The following is a 23,790-nucleotide window of genomic DNA, read 5'->3' on the forward strand; positions in this document are numbered from 1 at the left end:
AGCCATACGCAAAGACCGACGGGAGCCGAGCAGAAGGTGGAGCGCCAGAGCCCCGCCCCTTCTTGCCCCACGGCGGGCACTGATTGGCTGCCGGGCAGGCGCGGGCTCCCATTGGCGGAGCAGGCTGGCGGCGAGGTTTGAAATCCCAACAGCAGGCACCGCGCGGAGAAGGTGAGCGCGAGGTGGTGGTGCCGGAGCAGCGGGTCTGGGTCTGGGTCTGGGTCTGGGTCTGGGTCTGGGTCTGGGTCTGGGTCTGGGTCTGGGTCTGGGTCTGGGTCTGGGTCTGGGTCTGGGTCTGGGTCTGGGTCTGGGTCTGGGTCTGGGTCTGGGTCTGGGTCTGGGTCTGGGTCTGGGTCTGGGTCTGGGTCGCGTGCGGAGAAGCTCTCTGTAACTCGGAAGAAGCTGTGCCTGTGCGGTGGTCTCTGGGGGTATTGCGGAGGGCGGCCTGCGTGGAGCCGTGTGTGGTCTGTGTGTGTGTTATGTCTATGGGGCGCCATGTGATGGTCTGTGTGTGCAGAGAGGTCCGGTGCGTGTGTGCGTTTGCAGCAGCATCCTGTGTTGGTGTGTGTGCAAGGATGGTTCCTTTTGGCAGCCCATGTTTGTGCGGGACAGACTGATGTGGTAGCAGTGGCAGACTGTAGTGGAGTGTAGGTGTGGGGACCAGAGCTTGGACTCGTGCTATAACATCACCCTGTCCTCACTGTGCCCCTTTTTCTCCAGGAGCTGTGTTGAGGCACCATGGCACAAGCACTTGCCTCCCCAGGGCTATTCTCTGATGATGATGCTGCAGCCTCCCCTATTCTTGAATCTACAACAACAGGGTTTGGGGCTGATGTGCGCAAGGATCTGTTGTCGGAGTTCTCTGCCATCTCTCCAAATCCTGAGGGCTCCCAGCAGGTGAGGTTGGAGCTTTAAAGTTACAAACAGGGCCGTGTTTTGACTTGTGGCTGCTGTGTCTCTGTACACCGCCAACAGTAGAGGCTAGAATGAAATGTTGCTTCGGGGGAGCAGTTCTTGTTATGAGCACTGCACTATGAAGTGCCTCTTCACGATTCCTCTTAGTGCAATGCTTCATCTGGCCACTGGTTTTGCTGTCAGGTCTTCAAGCTCTTGGTCTAATTCACTAGCTAAAAGAAACACTAGTGTGACTGGAAATGCCTAAGAAAACTTCTGGTATTGCTGGGTATTTTGGGACAGAGGAGTGTCCATTAGTTCCTGAGCACTAGTTGGGGTAGCTGGGTGTGTTTCGTGCTGTGGTTCCTGTAGTGTTTTGGTGGAGGCTGTGTACTGCATCTCTGCTGTGCTTAACCTGTGCTGATTTTGCAGCCTGTAGCTGAAGACAATGATGGAAAATTAAAGGTCTATTTGAGAGTTCGTCCTCTGAAATCTACAGAACTGGAAAAAGGAGAAGACCAGGTAAGACACTGAATGAAGCAGTCTCTGAGCTGGTTGCCTGTGTGCTTGCTGGGAGGTGCTACTATCCTTTACTGTCTATGCTAAGGCCTCTTGTAAACCAATGTGATGATGGGGTTTATGTGTTCTTTAGGGCTGTGTCTTCATTGAGAATTCGGAGACCCTTCTTCTAAAAGCCCCTAAGGACTCCTTCACCATGCGGAGCACAGAACGTGGAGTAGGACAAGCAGCACACAGGTTCTCTTTCACCCAGGTAGGTAACTGGAACAATCCACCTGGAAGTCTTCAGAGCTTAAACCATCCTTACAGCTTGAAAGCTGGCTCACTAATGTGCAGTGATTCTAACGCAGTGCATTAACTATGTAGTCTTGAACAACCCTCTGTTTGTTTCTGTCACTGTTTCCTTAGTTTTTCTCTTTTTAAGGTGATCCTGATAACTTTTTTGACAGCAAATACCAAGTTTTTGTTTTGCTCCTGAGGCTCTAAACACACTAGAGGCTATAGTGATATCAGGTATTACTGCATTAAGCAAGTGAACAGCTTGTTTTAGTGGTCTGGACTGGAATTACTGGTGGGTCTGTTTCTCGTGATGTGGGGCTAGTAAAATGAACAAAGGTCTACATAATATTACTTGAACAACTATCAGCAGTCAAAAGATAGGAAAGATCTACATGAAGCCATTTTTCATGTGTCTTGTTTGCAGATCTTTGGACCAGATGTGGGGCAGAAATTGTTTTTTGATGAGACAATGAAGCAGGTGGTCAAGGATGTACTGAATGGGCAGAACTGGCTGGTTTACACCTATGGCATCACCAATTCAGGGAAGACTCACACTATTCAGGGTAAGGAAAACACTAGGTATTAGGAGCCTGTTGAAGGAGTTCTCTGCTTCTACATGTGAATCCTTAGTTTGCTGCTGTTCTTGCTTCAGGAAGCAACAAAGATGGGGGGATTCTGCCTCGCTCCTTAGCGGTCATCTTCAACAGTGTGGGGGACCGACTGTACAAAGCCATGGATTTGAAGCCCTTCCTCTCCAACGAGGTGATCTGGCTGGACAGCAAGCAGGTGCGACTGGAAGAGATCAAGAAACAGACCATGCTGCGGGGAGGTCTGTGGGAGGTAAGCACTTGGCCTTCAGGTTTAATAATACTAGGGGAAGGATGGTGTCATACAGCATACATGCTCATGTTCTTTGTCTCCTTCCAGGAGGAGCTGCTAACACCAATGAAGAGGAGTCACAGTGCTGAATCTCAGCTCCAGGCCACTGCCAGTGGCAGCTTTGACAGTGGAGTGGCTGGCCTCTCTTCATCTAGCCAGCTCACCAACCATTCAGATGTCAGCCAGACAGAAGGTATGTCTGAAAGCTTGTTGGGTACTACCTGCTTCTTACTGTTGGAGGGTAGGGGAAGAAAGAGTGATGGCTATTTGGAGGCTATTGTTGTGGGTAAGGGAGCAAAGGTGCTGTTGTTTTGCCAATTTTCCCTTTGAAAGATAAGGATGTTATGGCTGAAGAACTTTGTATGTTAGCAAGACATACATACAAAGAATTCACTGCTGCATAATAACCACGCTTTGTGAAATGGAGAGTTATTTGACACCACTTCATTCAAGGGGTGTGGTTATTGAGCAGCTGAATGCCATGAGATGGGGATAGCTGGAAAGCAAGGTGCTGAAGTGACATGCTGCACTGAGCACTTGTGCCCAGACTCTCAAACCTAGGAATGACCAGCTGATCTGGAAGGTATTGGCAACATGGAGAGATTATTGAGGATTAAAATGTCACTTATACTATGAAGAGTTCATGGTTAAAACATCCTATACTTCTGGAGTCAAGAATATGGACATAAAAGGTCCCTATATGGAAAGAAGGATGCTCTTTAAGCAGATTTTAGGCTGCCTCACTGCGAACAGGGATTAGAGTAGGTCTGAATGAGAGGAGGTATACAGAATAACTTGGGTCAGTGGTAGTGTGTCTGCTGAAGAAAGGCATCTCACTCTGGCTAAACCATTCAGGTTGGAGTTGTGAAAAGCTGCAGTCATGATTTTTTTTCTCCTTTTTCTTTTTTCTCCTCTAGAGCTGGGCCCTCGCTGGGCTGACTTGGACCGCATTTCACTCACCAACACCGGAGATGTGCAGTTTTCCATCTGGGTCTCCTTCTTTGAGATTTACAATGAGTTAATCTATGACTTGTTAGAACCAGCTTTATCTGGCCAGAGCCGCAAGAGGCAGACACTGCGGCTCTGTGAAGACCAGACTGGCAACCCCTATGTGAAAGGTAGATTTACTCAAAGGATATTACTGGCTTCCTAGGGAGACTGGAGGGACTCATTAGGTGTGTGCCTTAGCAGTGTGATGTGTTGGGGATGTCCTCTATGGTTGCCCCTCAGAGGTCTCTGATGTCTATATTTACAGGAATGTTAAGTTTGCTAATGGCAAGGAAATGCAGTGGTGAAGCTGGGGCTAATCGTCTCCTGACTGCCTTGCCCAACGTGTGCCTGCTTTTCCAGATCTGAACTGGATCAATGTCCAGGATGCTGATGAGGCCTGGAAGCTCCTGAAACTAGGTCGGAAAAACCAGAGTTTTGCCAGCACCCACATGAACCAGAACTCCAGTCGAAGGTCTGAAGGGGGAGAGAGGTTATTTAGGCAGAAATACAACTCTGAAGGGCTTCTCAGAATTTGTTTGAGAAAGGTTGCTTTTCCTTCTTAAAACATCTGCCTGTTTCTTCACAGTCACAGTGTCTTCTCCATTCGGATCCTGCACTTGCAAAGAGGCGGCAGTGAAACTGTTCCAAAAATCAGCGAGTAAGTTTTATGCTCTAGGATTTGAAGGTGTTCTCTGTGGACTCCCTGCCTTTGGATATAGGGCATGGGCATGGGGTACGGGAAATATCTTGAGGAAGGACTTGTTGAAAGTATGTGGAGTAAATGTTCCCACTCTTCTTGGAATTGACTGAGAATTTTGCGAGGAGTACTGCAGAGTACAACTTGAGGTAGTTCTTAAGCTCTTTGAATGAAGGTAAATGTGAGGAATGCTGCAGCTGCAGCAGGGCTGATTTGAGTGTTACCAATGCCTGTTCCTAGGATGTAGTTGTCTCAGTACCTGGGAAGTGGCTGTCCTGAGGACTGGCAAAGGACCTTTGAAGTTGACACTGCAAAGCTCATGCTGGTTGTACCTTTTGTAACCCCTACACTTAGAGTAGGCCTTTTTGTCCAGCAATAGCACATACACCCTAAAAGAGCTTTCTGTGCCCTTGTAGGGAAACTGGGAAGATGAGCAAGGTGTAGGGGATTGCAGAGTGTCTGAATTCTACACATTGATAGAACAGGACAAACCCAGTAGTTCATGTGAGTATCCTGTGTCCTCTTCAGGTTATCCCTGTGTGACCTTGCGGGGTCAGAGCGCTGCAAAGACCAGAAAAATGGGGACCGAATGAAAGAAGCAAACAACATCAATACCTCTCTCCACACACTGGGTCGCTGCATTGCTGCCCTCCGCCAGAACCAGCAGTCCAAGTGAGTACCCAAAATTCCAGAAGTAGGATGTAGGGAAGCCGTTCTTTTCTATGGGCTCACTCTTGTTTTTCTCCACAGATTGAAGCAGACCATGGTTCCCTTTCGGGACAGCAAGCTAACCCGTGTGTTCCAGGGTTTCTTCACTGGACGTGGGCGCTCTTGCATGATTGTCAACATTAACCAGTGTGCATCTACATATGATGAAACTCTGTATGTAGCCAAGTTCTCAGCCATTGCTAGCCAGGTGAGTAGCACAGACCAGGATCATGGCATGGTCATGACACATCTTGCTGCTTTGAGAGTGAGTCCTTTTCCATCGCAAGACAGGGGGAATGCTTGCAAATCTTCCCTGTGCTTCTCCAGTGGATTATTACCTTTACAGTACTTCCAGATTCTGCTAAACTGAAAGAGTTGACAGGCTGCAGAGAAGTGCTGTGTTTAAAGGCTGTGCAGCTTCTTTTGTGGATTAGTAATAATGGCTTTTTCCCCTTCAGCTTGTTCAGGTACCACCCACAAAGCTGGAACTTCCGTCCATCCAATCAATCATCAAAGAGCACAACAGGCGAACCAGCCAAGGTGTACAGGCAGTGGCAAAGGATGAAGTGGAATCAGAAGATGACAGTGAGGATGAAGCAGATGTTTCCATGTATGAGAAGGAGGTGGGCTATGTTTTTTGTTTGTTTTTTTTTACAGCCTTCATGGATAGAGGATCAAGAATAGCTTTAAAGAATCTTAAACCTAGGTCACCTTAGCCTATAGCTAAGGGATTACCTAATTTAAGTTTCAATTCTGTTGTGCAGTGCGGACAATGGGGTCTGTGCCCTTTTTGCAGGACTTGTTGCGTGTAGTGGAAGCTGCACGAGAACTGCTGGTGAAAGAGCGGCAGGAGAAGCTGCAACTAGAAATGCGTCTTCGTGAGGAGATCTGCAATGAGATGCTTGAGCACATGCGGCAGAAGGAGCAGTGGTGCAGGTACAGCTTATGTTGATCTCCCTCCCTTTGTTAAGGGTGAGCTATGCTACCAAGAACTGCCAGCCCCTGACACATAGTTGTTTGCTCTCTTTGTAGCCAACATTTGGATACTCAGAAGGAGCTGCTGGATGAACTGTATGAGGATAAACTGAATAACCTGAAGGAATCACTCACTGACTATTACCAGGAGATGATCCAGGTGTGTTCAGGGCAATGAAATGATATCAGGAAAATGGCACTGGGTTGGGAGGGACTTGGGGTACTTGAATCCATGAAGATGACTGAAGCAAACTGAAAGATTTTGCTTTTTGTGATATTATTGGATAGCTTGAACCACAATTCTTGCTTCTTGTCTACTGCTTTATGTAGGTGACTAGGTTTTCTGATTTTCATCCCTTAGTCTGAAAGTTACTGTTCAACCATTCTGACTCATCTATTTGTTCAACATGATTATTTCAACCTTCAATTTTTTTTGCTAGTTGCTTGTTTTGCACTCCTTCAGATTAACAGAAGTTCTGTGAATTTCTCTTGTTTTTCTCCTAGTTGTAATGATGGCTGTGGGCCTATCTGTATTTTTCATGCTATGGCATTTGAGTGGTTTCTGTGATTTGCTGCAGACCTCTCTGAAGATGCCAACTCTTAAGAAAACCTCTTATCTCTAGAGACTGCAAAAAAAGTGGATTAGGGTCCCAGAAAATGGGTTTACACTTTTCACTGAAAGGGAACTAAAGCTGGGTCCAGTGTGTAAAGTGTCTGATTGTGAAAGCCTCCTGGAAGAAAAGACATTGAAAGTTTCAGGAAAGCTCTGTTAACTTCATCTTCTTGACTATTTGAACTAACTTGCTTTCCAAGGAGCGCGATGAGAAGATCGAGGAGCTCCAAGCTGCTCTGCAGGAGGCAAAACAAAAATTGGAGAGCCTGGATACTAAGCAAAAGGACCTGGGACAAGGCTTGCGCCGATCAAAGCGAGTGGCAGCTACCTCATGTGCTCTGCAACAGGAGCTTGAAGATACTAAAGCGAAGCTAGAGCAATGTCAAACGGAGTTAAATACTGCAACAGCAGGTAAGGCAGTGATGCTACACTGGTCCTTAACTACACCAGAGCAGCTCTTATAAAGGATTAGAGATACATTTTATCAGTAGGCACACTGGATTCAGACATCCTGAAACCACTATTCTCGGTTTCACTTCATTTTCATGTGAAAATGGACTTTAGGGCAGGATCATATCCCAGTTCAAATTCTGAAGTTCTTCCACATAATTGAAAGGGAGAAGCCTGGAACACTTGTGCATGTCTGCACGAAGCTTTTCTCAGCTTGCCTTTGCAGCTTATCTCAAGGGGAGTCTTCAGAAAAACTGAAAGCTTATGATTGTACTGTTGCTCATTGCTTTTTGTCTGTTCCTAGAGTTGCGCAAGTACCAGAAATTGCTGGAGCCACCTCCCTCTGCCAAACCCATTACTGTGGATGTAGACAGGAAGCTGGAGGATGGACAGAAGGTAACTCCATCTCTGTTACCAGCAAGGAACACTTTGCAGGGCCAGGGTAGTTGCCAGTTTAACAGTGTTTGGAGCTGCTGTTTCCAGATTTTTAAGCAAATGGCTGAAATTGAAATGGGTATGAAAACTTTTACTAGAGATGTGGAAGGCTCTGTTGTCTGGGGTCCCAGTGTACCTTCTTCAAATGGGATCCCCCCTCAGTCCTGCATGTCTGAATTACCCTGGGGGGGCTTTGCTTGCACAGCAATGTCAAAGCTAGCTCTCATGTTGAACCTTTTTTCCTGTAGAATGTCAGATTGCTGCGTTCAGAATTACAGAAACTTGGGGAATCTCTTCAGTCTGCAGAAAGAGCGTGCTGCCACAGCACAAGCGCAGGGAAACTTCGAGAAGTCCTCTGTACATGTGATGACATTCTGGCTAGACAGGTAATGTTTCTGTTTTGTTGTGGTTGTACAGGGGGATTTACTCTATGTGCTTTGCCATAATCAGCAGAATAACCTAGGTTCTTGAAGCTGCAAATAAAAATGATGTTCTCTAGATACACCTATTACACTAAGGGATGTATACTGCTGATTTTTTCCAATGGCTGAGTCAGACTGCACATTTAACTCTCCAGAGGAGACCCAAACTGTTAATGTTCAGCTGACAGCCTGCACCTAAAGCAGGAGAATTCAGAGTTCTCACTTCCTTATCCACTTCACTCTATCACAGTTGCTATGGCAGCATGTTTGCAGAAGGATGGATTCAGCTTTTTCTTAGCCTTACTGTTCCTATTTTGTTATTGAACTGCTACACTGTTGACAGTAGAAGCTTTTATACATGGCCTTATTTAGCTCACCAGTTAATGAATTCTGGCAAATGAGGATTATTATCTTCAGTTCATAGTAACCAGGAAGTTAGGCAACTTGTCATGTCTATACGTATATCTGTTGCCTTCCCTTTCTCAGGACCAAACACTGGCAGAACTGCAGAACAACATGATGCTGGTAAAACTAGACCTGCGGAAGAAAGCAGCTTGTATTGCAGAACAGTACCACACTGTACAGAAGCTCCAGGCTCCTCCAACATCTGCCTTAAAGAAACGGTTCTGTGCCAACCGGGAAAACCTACAACCTAATCAACCTCCTGGTAAAAAGCCCTTCCTGCACAACCTCCTTTCACGTTCAGCTCCCCGTCCTGCTGCTGGCAGAGGGTGGCAACTTCGTTCAGTTGCTCTATGACTTTTTACGGAGAAATCCCTGCCCTGCTATTACTGGAATAGGTGGCAAATCCAATATAATACCATGTATTTTTGTGTGCTTGTTTGTTGTTGTAGCTGCTTGAGAGCTTATGTAAACATTTTTGGGTATGTATGGTTAAACTTTTAATTGATACCAAAGTGGACAAAATGACCTTTTGTATTTTAAACACTACAACGAAGAAAGTCTTTAAATATAAAATAATAGAGATGATCGAAGTTGTTTAACAAAAGGACAAGTTAAACTGAGCTCTTCAACTACGTTGGCACATAGTTCAAAAATAAGGTCACAAGATCCTCCTTGAAAGATACTTTCCCTTCCTTGAATTATAATCCTTTATTAAAGTATACACGTTCTACTTCAGGGCTGTTCTTTCGGATCTTGGCTTGCAATTCTGGCTCCAAGCGTGTTACAGACATAGAACTAAGCAAAAGAAACAGTAAAATAGTTACATATGCCAAGCACTTGAATGTAAAGTAAGATGGTAGACATATCTGGTTAAGCTTCCTGGAGTGTGAAAAGAGTTCTCAGTTCTTTTTTAACTTCTCATGAAGGAATTGTGCTCACAGTGCAGGGGCAAACAAGTCCCTGCTTAAAAGGCAGCAGGACAGTCAATAGCATCAGGAAATGGCTGTTGCTACTACCATGATGGCTAGGAATCTACTTAGTTGCTTGCAGTTGTTTCTGGCAATAGAAACTTAACTTTTTAAAGGTGTTTTTACTAAATATAATGTATTTGCCTATTTAACTCACTGCCTGATTTCAGTCACTTTAATATAAGGTTTATAAGAGTCATAAAAGTGAATTTAAGCTGCCAGGTCATTTAAATAGCTGCAGTTTCTTAAATACTGTTTCAGGTCCAATCTTCTTGTGAAACGCAGAGCCCTGGTTAAAATCAAGAACTGTACCACACTTGCTGTGCTAGTTTGTCAAGTCATCTCCAGGTAGCTTAGTGCTGCTCACCACCATTCTCTATTCTGCCAGGTAGGGAAGCAGAAGATGTCAGACTGCTTTGTTGTACTCCAACAACTGCATCAGATGAGAATTGGGTATTGTTTTCTGGAAGTTAAAAGCTACTTTACTTGCTCAGTATTTTAATGGATTCAGCTCCAGCTTGCACTGTTTAAGCTACAGTTGGCAGCTTGTCCAGTTTAGACAACCACTAAAATATGAGGGACAGCTTAAGTGAATTTAAGACCCTCTTTATATTACATACTGCATATTGTGCTAACTTTATTTGCAAGTAACCCATCCAGGTTTCATTCTGATTTCAGCTATATTGTTTCTAAGACAGTTTTCAGTACTGAGCTATTTGTGTATTAACAAAAAAATTCTTTTTTGAAAAATATTAATAAATTGCAAATAAGCACATATAGCTAAGTGCTGTTCTGTGTACAGGCCAGCGTTTCCACCTGAAACTAAAATGGGACTGTTTAATGAAACTATAACCTTACTGGATGCCAATATATATTATTTAGACCACATTAGCCTTTTTTATGAATCATTCCAGTGATTCTTAACTCTGTATTATCAAGCTCAAACATCTCTCGGCATGAGAGCACATGGTTAAACTATGCACCCAAACCTCTTGTTTGCTGTCCCTGTGTACCTGTATCTTGAGCTGCTAAGAGTATGTAAACAAGTAAGCCCAATTCTACTGTTATATATTACTGATGTGAAACATAGTTATTTTTCTATATATTCTCATGTTTATCACACTTGTTTTATGGGAATTAACTGTATGCTCTAGGAGGCAATGATGTGTTTGTCTTTTTGCAATACCTTGCATGCAGCTGGGAGTGTAACATTAAAGTAAGAATGATGTAACAGGAATACATACCTTTTTTGAGGAAACAGTGCACAACACAGGGGTGTGGCAAACACAAGACTAAAGGAGACAAAAATGGGTTTGCAATAGTTAGGGTACTAAATGAAAATTCAGAACCTTTAGGCATGGTCTTAATGCAGAAAGCTCTTTTTTTGTATACAGTAAGCTAAAGTTCCATGAAGTGCTTTGTGACCCTTGTTTCTTGCTGCATTATATCTTATGAAATCTTTTATCTACTATGTAGTACTAAATGCATGAATACCATGCTTACAAATATGTATAAAATTATCATTTGATGTCCTTCCAGTGTTTCACACTCGTGTCCATGACAACATAAAACATTAGACAACAGCAGCTGCACCTCTAATGTAATCAAATGTTTCAAGAATTCAACAACCTACAAGATTAGATTCCAGTTATTGTTTATGGAGGTAGCAGCCAAAGCACCTTTTCTAATCAAGCTGCTCCATGCCTTTTGCCACTCCCTTTCTTTCTCCCTCCCTCTGCTTTTCTTGTCAGATTCTTCATTACTAATTGCTTTTTTTTTTTTTTTTAACATGGTGTTACCAATTACATTAACTGCTGTAGCCTTTTTTTATTTATTTAAACAAAGAGCAAATACTGGTGCTACTTCTAAAAAAAAAACCCTTCAAGTATCTCTTAAAAGAGCAGACACAACCCAAAGAACTCACTTACCAGAATCCAACTAATCCAACTTGAATGGGGGCACTCATCCAAGGATACCTCTGTTGAAAGGAAAGTGCACAAAGTAAGGACGGTATCTTTTCTCCCCCTCCCTTCCCACCTTCCTGGAATTCTTATATTCCAAGAGATATGACAAAGGCAAAACAAGTATCAGTATACATTAAAGCTGAGCTCCAATTCAAGAATCCAATCCCTTTGAAAAGTAACAAGAAAATTCCCAGTGATACCAATGTACACTGATATCCTGAGTAAGTGTTTGTTTGGAACTATGATAGCTGGTTGACTGTTGTGTCTGTCTCTCTTAGCCCTTTTTTCTGACTTTGACGTCTAGGAACTTGCCCCTGTAGCAAGTCTGGTACCCAATTATGCAATTCCAATTATGCAAGAGTTCACCTTTTATTACAGAAAAAAGGGTAGAAGGATTGGGAAAATAAAGCTGAGAAAGCAACACACAACATACGGATGCATTTTTAGCATATTACTCATTACTGCAACTTTTGCAGAACTTGAAACATCTACCAAGATATAGGACATTTTTTATGTAGGTCTCTATTTAGGAATCCGTTCCCCCCATGTTAGAATTTTAGTGGAAGTTAATTACTAATGAAACAAAACCAGACCCATTCAAACGATACTCCTGCAATGGCCTGTTGCTGCAATAAAATCAGCGTCTCTGGTTAGTAGTGCACACGCAACTGCACATCAAGGAAGCTGATTTCAAAACAAAACAGCGAATGAGTTAAAATCACGTTACAGTGGATGATGTTTTCAAAAAATGTTTTTTTTTCTGCAAGAAGCATTTCTCAGGATGTAGAAGTTAGAGGGGAAACTGGTGAACAAGAAACAGGCACTACCTGAGAGCAAAAATAGAACAAAGAAATTTAGGAAGCTCGGTAGAACAAAGCCTGGTGTTAAAGAAGATCACAGCAGAATAAGAGGCATGGAAAACAAGCCTGTGAAGAGTAAACTTTCTCCAGAGCCTGAGGGAGAAGAAAAGATGTAGAAGATTGCTTCTTTTTTCTACCCTCACCCGGAGTCAAGCTGTAAACCAAAAATGAGTGCAGAAGGAACCGTGCAATTCAGCAATAACCTGTAACAATGGATAAGAAATGGAAAAAAAGACAGCAATAGCAAGAAAGATGAAGAGTGAACACAGTAGTGCTCTGCTGTTCTGGCACTCCACAAAACACACCTTCATTTGACTCTCAGCTGAGATAAACTTAATCAAAATGCTCTACATTTTATACACTGGGAATGTTCATAACAAGAGATGGTGTGACTGACAGTGGAAGGGACGTCGGACCGTGGCATTGATAAATATTGCATGTATTAGGGAACACAAGTCAAATTACTGTGAATGACTCCGGTCTCTGAGGATAATTAAGGGAAGGGATGCTATGCATTGCAGTGAGTGTGGGAGCTGAGATACATAACAGAAGATCCCAAATATAATTTCATAACTGAAAAGGTTGTTGGAGGGTGTCATGAGAGTAATAGATGGTTTAATACCTTTGTCAGAATTGGTCACTTATCTGAGAGAGATGTCTGCTAGCACAGGCAATATGAATGACATCTATTTCACATACTGGAACATTTTTGTCAACATCTGAGTTACAGCCTTTATTTTTCAAGAATGTTACCAGGCTGTGCTCATCAAGAAAGATGGTGAGATAAAACTCCCAGCACTGGGAGGTCAATCTTCAGAATTGAGTTGCCCAGGGAGCAGTGTAAAACAATGAAGCAAAACTCAAATGCAAGCTGTACATCCCTACAAAGAGATAAAATGGAGAAGTACAAGACAGCAGAAGAATTTACTGTGTTAGAGAACTATAACTTAACTCCAGAAGAAGGCAGCTCCTGATGAATTAGAATTTAATTTCCAGATGTCTTTATGGCATCTTCAGGGGTTAGTGTGAACAGAGAAAATGGAGAAATGCTAATTAAGCAAACAAAAGCCATGAAGAGAATCAGCTTTTTTTCTCACTGCTTCCTTTCATTGTTGGATTTCAAAATCTGTCAGCTTTCCAAGGCTAGCCTGTTTTCAAAAGAAAAAGAATAACTCAAATGGCAGTTAAATTAGGAATGTACGGAGGATCCTAAGGCATAAGACATTCAAGAATGATCCTTAAAAAAAAAAACAAACCCAAACTCAACCAAAAAGCTCTCTGTTCTAGTTTTGCAACAATTTTGAATACATATCTTAGTTTCAAACTGAGACTCCAAGGAGCTTATTTTAGGGATATATGAGGAAATTTGTGTAACAAACTTTAATATTAATACAGTACAGTGGCCATGAGAAACAGTAGCTGAAGCTGTAGGATCAGTAATATAAACTGAAAGTTCAGTGTCAGTCAGAATTTGCAGAAGTTTCTATGGAAAAAGTGAATCTATTTTCTTAGGAGAAAGGTTACCTGTAACTAACTAAATCTATAAAAGCTGTGCCTCAGAGCAAGGTTGTTTGTGGATCTTCCTGCTGTAGCAGATAAAATAACTTGGTTCTGTGCAGAGCTAGTCAAGTGTAATGGGGTAATGAACATAGACATTATTCAGCCCACTCAAGAGCTACTACTCTGAATAATCACCTAAAAGGCAGCCAAAGCCACTGCTGAAACCTATGGCAAAAGCATGTATATTAAAAAATATTTTTTCAAGTAAAGCAGTAATTAGATTCTTTTTGAAGCAGTAAGTATGTGCTCGTGTTCTAAAAACATTTTTGAATCATTTTCTAGCAGTAACTTTTGGGAATATTGTTAATTTATACTAATGTCACCATCAAAACGTTCTCATGAGAAACAATGTCGGAATATGGGAGCTGAATAGTGCTACATAATCATCTTATTTCAAATATCAGAGAATGATAGTCTGCTATCACAGATATCAGCATTCCAGAAGCTTTTCTGATCTACTGCAGAACATCATTCCATTTTATCCATTATTTCACAAATCATTTGCCTGTTTTCTGGCCTTGTGCATTGCTTAATAGGCTTTGGCAAGCATACAAGAATTATTTTCAAGACTGATGGTGTGCAAAAGCAAAGGCTAAGAATAATGAGTTAGTAAAGCATTGTGTGGATGGTGTTGGAGGACTGCAAATGGGATGGTGCTTCCAAAACCTCAAGAGGACATGCAGAAGCTGCTTGTTAAAAATACAGCTCATTCCTTAATGGTTTTAATACTAATCTCTACCAAGTGTTACACTGACTACCTGCAGAACAGTATTTCACCTGAACTCACAGTCTTTGAGGCTGAGGGGGTGGAACAGGTGAGCATAAACGGTCATGATGGTACCAAAGACCACTGAGTAGTCACTGAAGAAATCGCTCATTTTTGCTGATCTGAAAAATTCACAACACCCTTATATTGATTATACCACACACAAACCACAGACAGTTGTCTCCAAACCCTGGGGATCACTGTAACTTCTTCACAAATGTCATGTATTTGCCAGTTGAGTTGATGGCATTTGTGATATTTCTCCCATGTCAAACCCATAGAAAATAATCTTTGCTCTAAATTTATTTATTCATTTATTTAAACAAGGGTTAATGTTCTGGGTAATACGTACTCAAGAACGTAACACTATCTCAAGCAGCTTAAAGCTACTCTGCAAACATGGTAGGGGGGTCAAAAGAAATCAGCAATTAAGTATTAGCCAAATCAGTACAGGGCTCTTCATGCTGCAGAAAAATGGTGTATTTGGATGCACAGCAGTGTTACTTCCTTCAGGAGATACAAGCAGCACACACACCGTCACTCACTCTGAACTTAAATGCCACATCTCCTGCTTTTACATTCTGAGCAATAGTGTTTTGTGTTAGCAAGGGGAGTGGGAAAAAAAGAACTTCAGGGAAAAATACGGTTTCACATTTGGAAGACACTTGGGACTTCTTCCCAATTTCAAATGGTGCATGGAACTGGGTAATCTAACTCTGCACAAGAAAAATGAAAGGCAGAAATAATAAGAAATATAATTTAAATATTTTAGAAATTTTTATCTTAGGCAAACAAAACCAGACAACTGCCCCTGCTTGTCCTGCCAGTCCCCACCTAAACCACTTTTCCAAGAGAGGGTCTGGAGGCCCAGACCACGCTTTCTTTTCCTAACTTACAACAGGAAGGAGACATTGTTTTGGGCTACTGTTCCCAGCTTGCTGGGTGGGTTTCACAGGCAGAGACTTTGCCTGGAGCTATGCGGTAAGTAAATCAGTGATATCTGCTGGTGAAGATGAAACTCCCTTTACTGGTAAAGGATTACAGAGTTCCTCATCTGAACATTATTTCTCTTGTGTTAGACAACCCTATAATTAATTCATTAATTATATTCATTATATATATTAATATATATATTAATAATTCATTAATCAATAATGTCATTATTCTTCTTTAGCCTCTCATGCATACACAGTACACCATGTTGATTTAGTTTATGTACTTACTAAGACCAGATGTTTGACTTCATACTACATTAACATAAACAGAATATAAGAAATAAGTAATCTTTGATGAAGCATGCCCGTTCTAGGTCTACCTTGCACTTGCTCATCCTGTAAATTTTAAAGGATTATTTTCAAAAGAGATTTTTACCATCATTGTTGTTTCCAAAGTCAAATTGCTACTATAGCAGCTAAGCAAAACCTCCTTATTGCTATGTTGAGGAAAAAACATTAAAATTTTCAATGTTTTTCTAATAAACTCTATTCCAAGTCTCAGAAGAAGGAAGATTCATTTACTAGGAGGAACTCTGCATTTTAAGAACAATTATAAAAATAACAACTTCATTTTACATTGTGATGAAAAGAACCAGGCTATCTCTAAGAAAGGCATAAAGCAAGCAACAGCTGTAAAGCACAAGCTCTACTCACACTCTACAAAAGATGTCCTTCCAGAGTGTTTGGGCGGCAAATATGAAGACTCAGAAAGTATTTTAAATTCATGACAATATTAGGATAGGAAATACATATACATAGATTATCTAAGACGAACCTTTAAAAAGGCTTTCTTTTCCAATGTATTCATTATGAAAGGAGGAATTGCTGCAAGTAAGGAAAAAAAGAAACATCAACCTTGGAGAAAAAGGCACTTTGTTTTAATTTTCTATTAAGATTAATACAGTATTCACAGCCTTTTGTCATCAACTGAGCTTTCATTTCACATTGCCAATTCAAGATACTGGTTTAGTATTTACAGAGGTAAATTCTCCCAATAAGCAAACCTCCTAATTTCACACATAACTAAACCCAAGCTCAGCAACTTGGCACTGGGCAAAGCACCTACTCTTCACTAAACCAATTCCACTCCAGCGGAATTTGTCGCCATTCCTTTGCTATCTGTGTCTTTTCTGCAAAAGCATCGCAGGAACTTTTCTGCTGCCCTTCAGTGCAACACACTGGATATTTTCACAGCAAGAAATGTCCACTTCTCTGTGGAACTTCTTAACAGAAATGTAAACGCTGCCTGCATTACTGTAAGGTAATTCAGCCTCTAAGAAAAATCACTTGCATAGAATTTAATCTTTCTCACATTAGGAACTGATAATCAGGAGCTGCACCTGACTGCAGTTATTCTTACCCATGCCAGGAGCAGCCATAAGAATCCTTGATATAACCACCTGGGCAATTGCCTGCTGAGCTGCTTTTGATGAGTCACCCAGTCTGTTTCCATTCTCATCCATGACAGGGATTCCACACTTGATTTCTCTGTTGAATAAGGAATAAAATGAACCAATGACAGACATGCATTTACTCTCCTTTTCATCACCTTATCTCTGTCCCCTTAAAATTGTTGTTTCTAAGAATTACAGTTTGTATTTTATTTTCCACGTTAACCTCTTTGTGACACTCTTTGGCACAAAAATTTCAAAAGGCGGAGAAAGATCTGGGGGAAAATATGCTGAAAAGCAAACAACTGAATATTTGTAACGGCAATCTGCTGCTTGAGCCTGGTCACACACATTCTGAGGGGAAGAAAGGAGATAGATGCGTTATTTCTGTATTTCACAGAACAGAAAGGTTTCTTCAAAAAGCAATTCAGAAATGTAGGATTTTCTGGACTGCTCTGGACTTACTCTGTCCTTTCCGGCAGACAAAACAGGGAATACAAGAAGATTAGAATTAAACCAGAATCTTTGAGAAGGCTCCCCTTTGACATTCTAAGCTGGGTTTTCATTTCAACCACTAAGAACATAATTGAAAGCATAAATGGATGCACAAAACAAATTACATTTCTGTATCTGTGTTATTCTCTACTACATCTTATCCGCCAAGTGCAAGGTTAGCTGTTAAACTCATTCAGGGGAGTGAGTAGCAGACAGAAGGGCAGATATACTGAGATATGCTCCCTTTCCTCTACTCCTCATCTTTTGTAAAAGATAAAATACCACCATCGATTGAATTTCATTGTCAAGACATACTTTATATATTCCCTTTTCTGTCCATAACCTTGTGTTTGTAAGACAGTGCTTTTCATTTTTTTCCCCTTTAAAGGGCTGGTAATTGGTTTCTGAGATGTAAGACTGAAGAACTCTATGGCTATTTATCTGAGGAGAATAAGGATGTTCTATTTTATGCCTGTCACAATGAATCAATCAAAACAAGATCATCCATGTGGTTTTAGCTAGGTTCTGAAACAAGCTAAAGATATATAATGTGCTTTACTTAGTAACTTGCTGCTCTAAAAACTCAATAACATACAGAATGAGGGATCTTTGTTCTTTTTCATACCTTTGCCTCATTAGTGGAATATTAATGCAGTTAGCAGCAGCAACAGCAGCAAAAGGAACAAACCGTCCTATAAGAGGTGAGACATGCTGCAAAACACACAGAGAGGGAAGGAAAAGGAAATCAAAAAGAAGAAAATAAATTTACATAATAATTTTATTTCCGAAGGTCACATTAAAATGCTTCATGTGCTAATGACAGACCAGACTTGTTTCCTTTAAATTAAAATGCTGTGAAAACTCACCAGTGGGGCAGAGGTAAAAAAACACACAAACAAGTCATAAATACTTCTCTCAGAGGTAGTAGTGGCATGAAAATAGCAAACCCAATCTTAATTCAGTAGCATCACTGCAGAGAAGCATCAGCTTCTGAGCATGCCTGTCAGTAACAGTAAACAGACCTTTACTGTCTCCGCTGGCAAGGCCACAGCATCCAATCCAGCTGCTTTGCATCTAGAGGCACTGACTATGGACGCTATTCATCTAGCCAGTGCCTTGTATAATATGAATTACTCTGCTTGGAATAGCCTCTCAAATAACTTGTTAAAGCTATACCACTGCCAGTACATTTAATCATAAACAGAGGGGTACAAAATGCGGTTTTGCTGTTTTGTTTTAATTTGTATTTTTTTTGGGGGAAAGGATCTATTTTTTTGCCTTGTGTTTTGCACTTGTTTAAAGAATTTGAGTTTTCTGCATTTAGGAGCGGCATCTCCTTACAAGTTCTTCAGCCAGTCCAGAGGAGGTGTCCATGTTTGCAGAAGCGATACTGTACCTTAAAACCACACCTAGACAGTTTACGGGATAAAGAGCTCACATTGTTGTAACTACACATCCACTGCAATTAACTTTCAAATGCTATTATATACTTTGACATGTAAAAAAGAAACTGAAAAAAAGGCACTTTATTAGATACAGTTTGTATTAACAAAACACAAGGCTGTTAGACGTACATATAAGGAGGACAGGCTGTTTGAAATACATATAAAAGCATCTATATGGGGCAAAAATAAGGTTGGGATCTCAAGAAGGGAGCTGTCAAAGGCCATTACAACTCCATACTGAGTCCTGCACACAACATGCCACAGATACACAGAAGGAGAAATGAGCTATTAGCATCTCATTAAACACCAAAGTTTAGTTACAAATCGGGGGAAAAAAATATCAGCAATACCTTTGTTAGTGCATTAAGTCCTAAAGCTGTTGCAACAGCACCTGTGGTAGCAGAAACATAGGCTGTTCCCAGCTGGCTAAAAGAAAAATAAACATGTTTGCATCTGGTCAACATTTACCTCACTTTTAATTACATTCTATATATGTAATCGTACCCACCCAAAAAGTTAAAAAGCAGATCTTTCTGTGATACTGCAATGAGATATGGATGGAAGATTCAAATGGACACTAACACACTTCTCTTTCACTAGCAGTAAAAATCACATGCAAGCAACATTTTAACATTGAATCTGGTTCTGCACTGCTATCTGTTCAGCATTTTCTCATGTGTCTGAATGAACGCCTTGAAGGATTTAGTTCTGTATTTAATTTCCTAATTACTTAAACTAATAAAACCAGCTTGGATTTCTAACGCCATGTCTATGATAGTAATTAAAATCAACTGTACCGAAACCCATACATGCAGACCAGGTATGATGCAAACACCCAAATCCAACCCAGTCTGCTCTAAAACACACTTTACATACTTCCCAGCTATGAGGTGTCTGTATATCTTTGAATCTATTGCTTTCTCCTGGACATCTACAGGCAAGTCAGCCACTAAACCAGAAAGTCAAGAACTGCAATTCCAATCTCCTATTTAGGATTTCTAGCTGTCTGCATCTATTTAGACTCTCTCTTTGCCTTCAAGTAGAAACAAGTACTGTGCAGACCAGTTCCTTGGAGGGTCCTCTTTTTGCAAATAAGCACAATGCATGGTGTGTGCTATACTTCAGGGCACTGAAGAGATGACAGAGAGAGACACCTGAAGGCCTGCACAAAATACCAACTTAGAAATATCCTGATGTAACACCAAACCACCTTTCAAAGGATTGAGCAATGCAACACAGACTCCTATTAAATCCTATGCTGTTAAGTGCTTATGATCAAAGTACACAGGCTTATCTTTAATGGCAGAAATGGAGTTCTCACCTCCATCGTTCTCAGACTTCTCATCTATGCATATCAAATTAGTAATAAACATAGATGAAAAACTTATCCCTCTATCACCTCAAACTTTAAAGCCCAACCATGTTCCAGGACATCAGAGAACTATTTATAACTCATGGAAAGTATGTGGTTTTGTGTCTGACCTGACAGTAATCGGGGCATCACCGCTCCTGTTTGTGTAATTTACTACAGCATTGAAGGACTGGTTAATCCACTGCCAAAAAAGCACCGCTGGTGTTGTTCTTGAAAAGAGAAATATTAATAATAACCACCACAACAACAGCAATAATAATAATAACTGTCAGAACAAAAACTAAGTTGAATCAACAGCACAGGAAAATTATGGCAAATCAAGAAAAGCCACTGTAAGCAGTAATCATGCAGAGGTCCTTACTTATCTGGATGAAACAATACAGTTCTTGAGGTACTGTCTCGATAATAAAAGTACTTTTACTTCTAAGAACAGAATTTAAAAGCTTTGTAATTAAATACCAAGGTCCACTTGGGACAAAGGTTTGTTGTAATAACAAAACGTTATAGAAAATCTTATAGAAAAACATTATAAAAACCACAGAGAAAGATGAAATGCTATAATTTTTAGAATATTTTTCGAGGGTTGTTATTCCTTTACAGTCTGCTAGTTGCCTTTGGAAGCTCCATAAATGACCTAGAGGTGGATTTTAGGACACAGGTTTTATCCTCTCAGTCTTCAAAAAGTAAATATGATGCCATTGTTTTAATAAATCCTTGTGACATTAAAGTATCAGTTGCATGTAGAACTGAATTAGAGATTAAAAGACACAACTCCAAAATGTTCCTGATCCACAGACAGCTGGATGCTAGGAGAGTATACTTGGGAAAAGTGTTCCTTTGTGTCCTCAGACCACAAACTCTGCCCCCAGTGGAGACACCACTGAAGATTCTTCTCCATCAGAATTTCAGTCAGGAGAACCAGGCCACCAGAAGTAACAGTTGCTATTGAAAACTCTTTCTGATCATTAAAATAACTTTTAATAAGACTTTCAAGCTTACACTTCATTAAATTACTTAATAACACAGCTTCAGGAATGTGGTTCTCATTGGAGGGCTGATTTGGAAATTTAGAGTGCTGAAGAAGAAGCAGTAGTTGTGCCAATTATTCTGTAACAAGCAAGAAAACAGAGTGGAGATGCTACAGTAGAAGATGTGCCAGGTCTCTAAGGTTAGAAATTCCTAAGTATCTCCTCCTCTTTGTCCTGCACACAACTCTCCTACACAGATGGATTCTGGAACATTCAACTTTCGCAGTTTGAGAAAAAGTGGTATGGTGAAGCAGAAGGGCTAAGGGCTTAACTCACAACTACTTCTAGAGGAAACCATTAATTAAACCATAAAGTGTGAGGGAATGCAGAGAGAGAAAAGAAAAGGAAGCAAAATTTTACCTTTGTAAATATTATAAATTTTCTAAAATGCTATTTTGACAATAACATTAATTTCAACTTATCTAATTTGTAGGCAAATGTTTTCTGTGCGATATTGCCATCACTTACCTATAAAAGGTCATCATACAACCTGTGATAGTCATGTTCATGGGTACCTGAGCTGACATTCGGCCAATCAAGATCATCTTTTCACCAGTGTCTGGGTGAAAGGCTGAATCATAGATATATTTTGCTCTCCACAAGTCATCTTCTGTCAAGCCAGGTGACACGATACCTTGTCTTGGGACAAGTCAGAAAAACAAAGTAAGACAACAGCAGAAAGCACAACTGTTACAAAACGCTGCAAATTCCAGTGACAAATGCAGCATCAGAGGATTTTGGGATGTTCGCACCAAGTTAACCTAGCCTCGTAGGCAGCTTGTAGTTCTTCAGCTTTTAAATGGACTGGTGAAAGGAGAACAATCAAAACTCCCAGTAAGGGTTATGTTGGCTGAGTTGATATATGCAGCACCAAATTTCTATTTACTCAAACCTGAACTGGATTTTAGAGCTCAGATCTCTGGAGTCATCAGTGTGAAACTCTGGAGCAAGTAGAGTCATAAATACTTGCAAAGTAAATTTTCAAACAGTATAATGCATAAGAGGTTTTAAACTTTGTTGTCATAATAACTAATTTCAGAATCTGAAAATGCTATTAAGCATTCTGTATTTCAGAATGCTTCATAGGGGTTCTCAGATGACACAATTTCTCCATTCATTAGCAAATGAAAAAAAAGTGTCTCAAGCTCTGAAATAAAAGGAGAGTGGTGCAGTGAATACAGTGAATTGCCTTTTCAATACATAACCACGTACTTATTATTGACATGGACTTTTTTTGGCTTGCAGTAAAAGTGATCAATGCCATACCTGTAATCATGCACAATTTGTCTTGCATTTTCCAGCTGGGTATTAGATAACAAAATATTCCGGGGGTCTGTTACAGTAAAGAAGTGATTGGCTCGTCCAGCAAAAGTGCTTTGATCCCATCGGGGTTCCTTGATATTAATATTTAATGGTATATTTCTTGACATCTTCAAGAACTCTGTGAAGAAAACATGAAAATTTGCAATTCAGAATTCCATTTATTTCATTATGCATCCATAGCCTGCAAGATGAAAAGTGGTTTTGCTTAGAGTAAAAAACCAAACACCAAACAGCTTGCAGAACTGAGGTTTAAAGGAGCAAGTGTACATCCTGAAAGCAGATGATGTCCCTTCCCCCCCAAGACATTTATGCACTGTGCCTTTCTAAGAGTATGAGTATCTAATTAAGAGGTAGAGGTACACAGATACATGTACAAATATCTAGGGATGAGGCAGATGCAAAAGAAGTACTGAAAGTTATAAATAAATAGCTGTACTAAATAATAGCATCAATCAAAGTGTACTTTATTTCAGTGATGAATTACTGTTTGCTGGAAATATTGGCTTGCAGAGAAGAAATTGAATATTTCAGGAGATGCCTAAAGACCTGCTACAAAGTGCAATGACAGAAAAAGTATTGAATAAATCCGTTTAACTTCACTGGCATAGAAAAATAAAACAAAAATTAGGGACAAACCCCAAACAATTCCTTTTAATAACTGTTGTTTCTCTAAATCCGTGCTTTCGCAAAACAAAGATTATATAATGCAACAACTTGCAACATTATGAACAGATGACCTGATCTTCTAATGATAACTTCAAAGACAGTTAAAGAACTACAATGAAGTGCACTGAACTAACATAGTTGTGCATTTATGGGGCCTAAAGCCCAGAAAATTAAAAAAGGATGACTAAGTTTACTTCAACATCTAATGAAAGGCCAGTCCCTGCATAGGACAAGCTGTATGAACTTTACCTTTCTTAACAGAAATTTCTGCAACATATTCTATACTCAATTCTAAACAAACAATACCAACAAAAAGCCATCCTCCAAATACTGCTTGTAACTCGGAAGTAAATCTGACGTAAATCGGATCTATAAAGATTCAGGTGGTATCACATAGAATTTTAGCTGTTTTAATAGGAAAAGTATCATCATTATGAGGAAAACGAGTACATATGTTGTAAGCTGCCACTAAAGAGTATTTTCGTCTTAAGAACACCATGAATTGACTGAGACATTTTGATCAATTTGCTGAAACTTAAGTGATGCAGAACAGTAAAAACCCAAACCCACAAAAAGGAAGTGACTAATCATGTAAAGTGTCTCCATCATAAAGAAATGTGAGACTTGTGGGGATAAAAGGAGAGACCATTCATGAAATCTGAAGAAGCTGTTGTCCATCTCTTAAAGGTAA

At 40.5% G+C, this 23,790-nt stretch overlaps 2 protein-coding genes across 2 annotated transcripts; one reads left to right on the forward strand and one right to left on the reverse strand.

The window, feature by feature from the left end:
• Nucleotides 1–738: 738 nt before the first annotated feature.
• Nucleotides 739–8,620, forward strand: KIF20A (kinesin family member 20A; the record flags this gene model as incomplete). Its single annotated transcript, XM_080627093.1, has 18 exons — nucleotides 739–897; nucleotides 1,327–1,416; nucleotides 1,547–1,666; nucleotides 2,117–2,255; nucleotides 2,345–2,532; nucleotides 2,620–2,764; nucleotides 3,489–3,689; nucleotides 3,922–4,033; nucleotides 4,148–4,219; nucleotides 4,787–4,930; nucleotides 5,009–5,174; nucleotides 5,425–5,589; nucleotides 5,763–5,902; nucleotides 5,999–6,101; nucleotides 6,755–6,965; nucleotides 7,309–7,400; nucleotides 7,688–7,825; nucleotides 8,348–8,620. The coding sequence occupies 18 exons, from the start codon at nucleotides 739–741 to the stop codon at nucleotides 8,618–8,620; spliced, it is 2,658 nt and encodes an 885-aa protein (XP_080483219.1).
• Nucleotides 8,621–8,900: 280 nt separating this feature from the next.
• SFXN1 (sideroflexin 1) lies at nucleotides 8,901–22,540 on the reverse strand (the record flags this gene model as incomplete). The annotated part of the gene is made up of 10 exons (XM_080627244.1): nucleotides 8,901–9,061; nucleotides 10,479–10,526; nucleotides 11,163–11,212; nucleotides 16,155–16,204; nucleotides 16,740–16,867; nucleotides 17,891–17,976; nucleotides 19,061–19,136; nucleotides 20,193–20,291; nucleotides 21,579–21,749; nucleotides 22,377–22,540. The coding sequence occupies 10 exons, from the start codon at nucleotides 22,538–22,540 to the stop codon at nucleotides 8,965–8,967; spliced, it is 969 nt and encodes a 322-aa protein (XP_080483370.1). The 3' UTR covers nucleotides 8,901–8,964.
• Between the last annotated feature and the right edge of the window lie 1,250 nt (nucleotides 22,541–23,790).

Source organism: Psittacula echo (genome assembly GCF_963264785.1).
Source record: "Psittacula echo genome assembly, chromosome: 11".
In the NCBI taxonomy this organism is placed as follows: Eukaryota; Metazoa; Chordata; class Aves; order Psittaciformes; family Psittacidae; genus Psittacula; species Psittacula echo.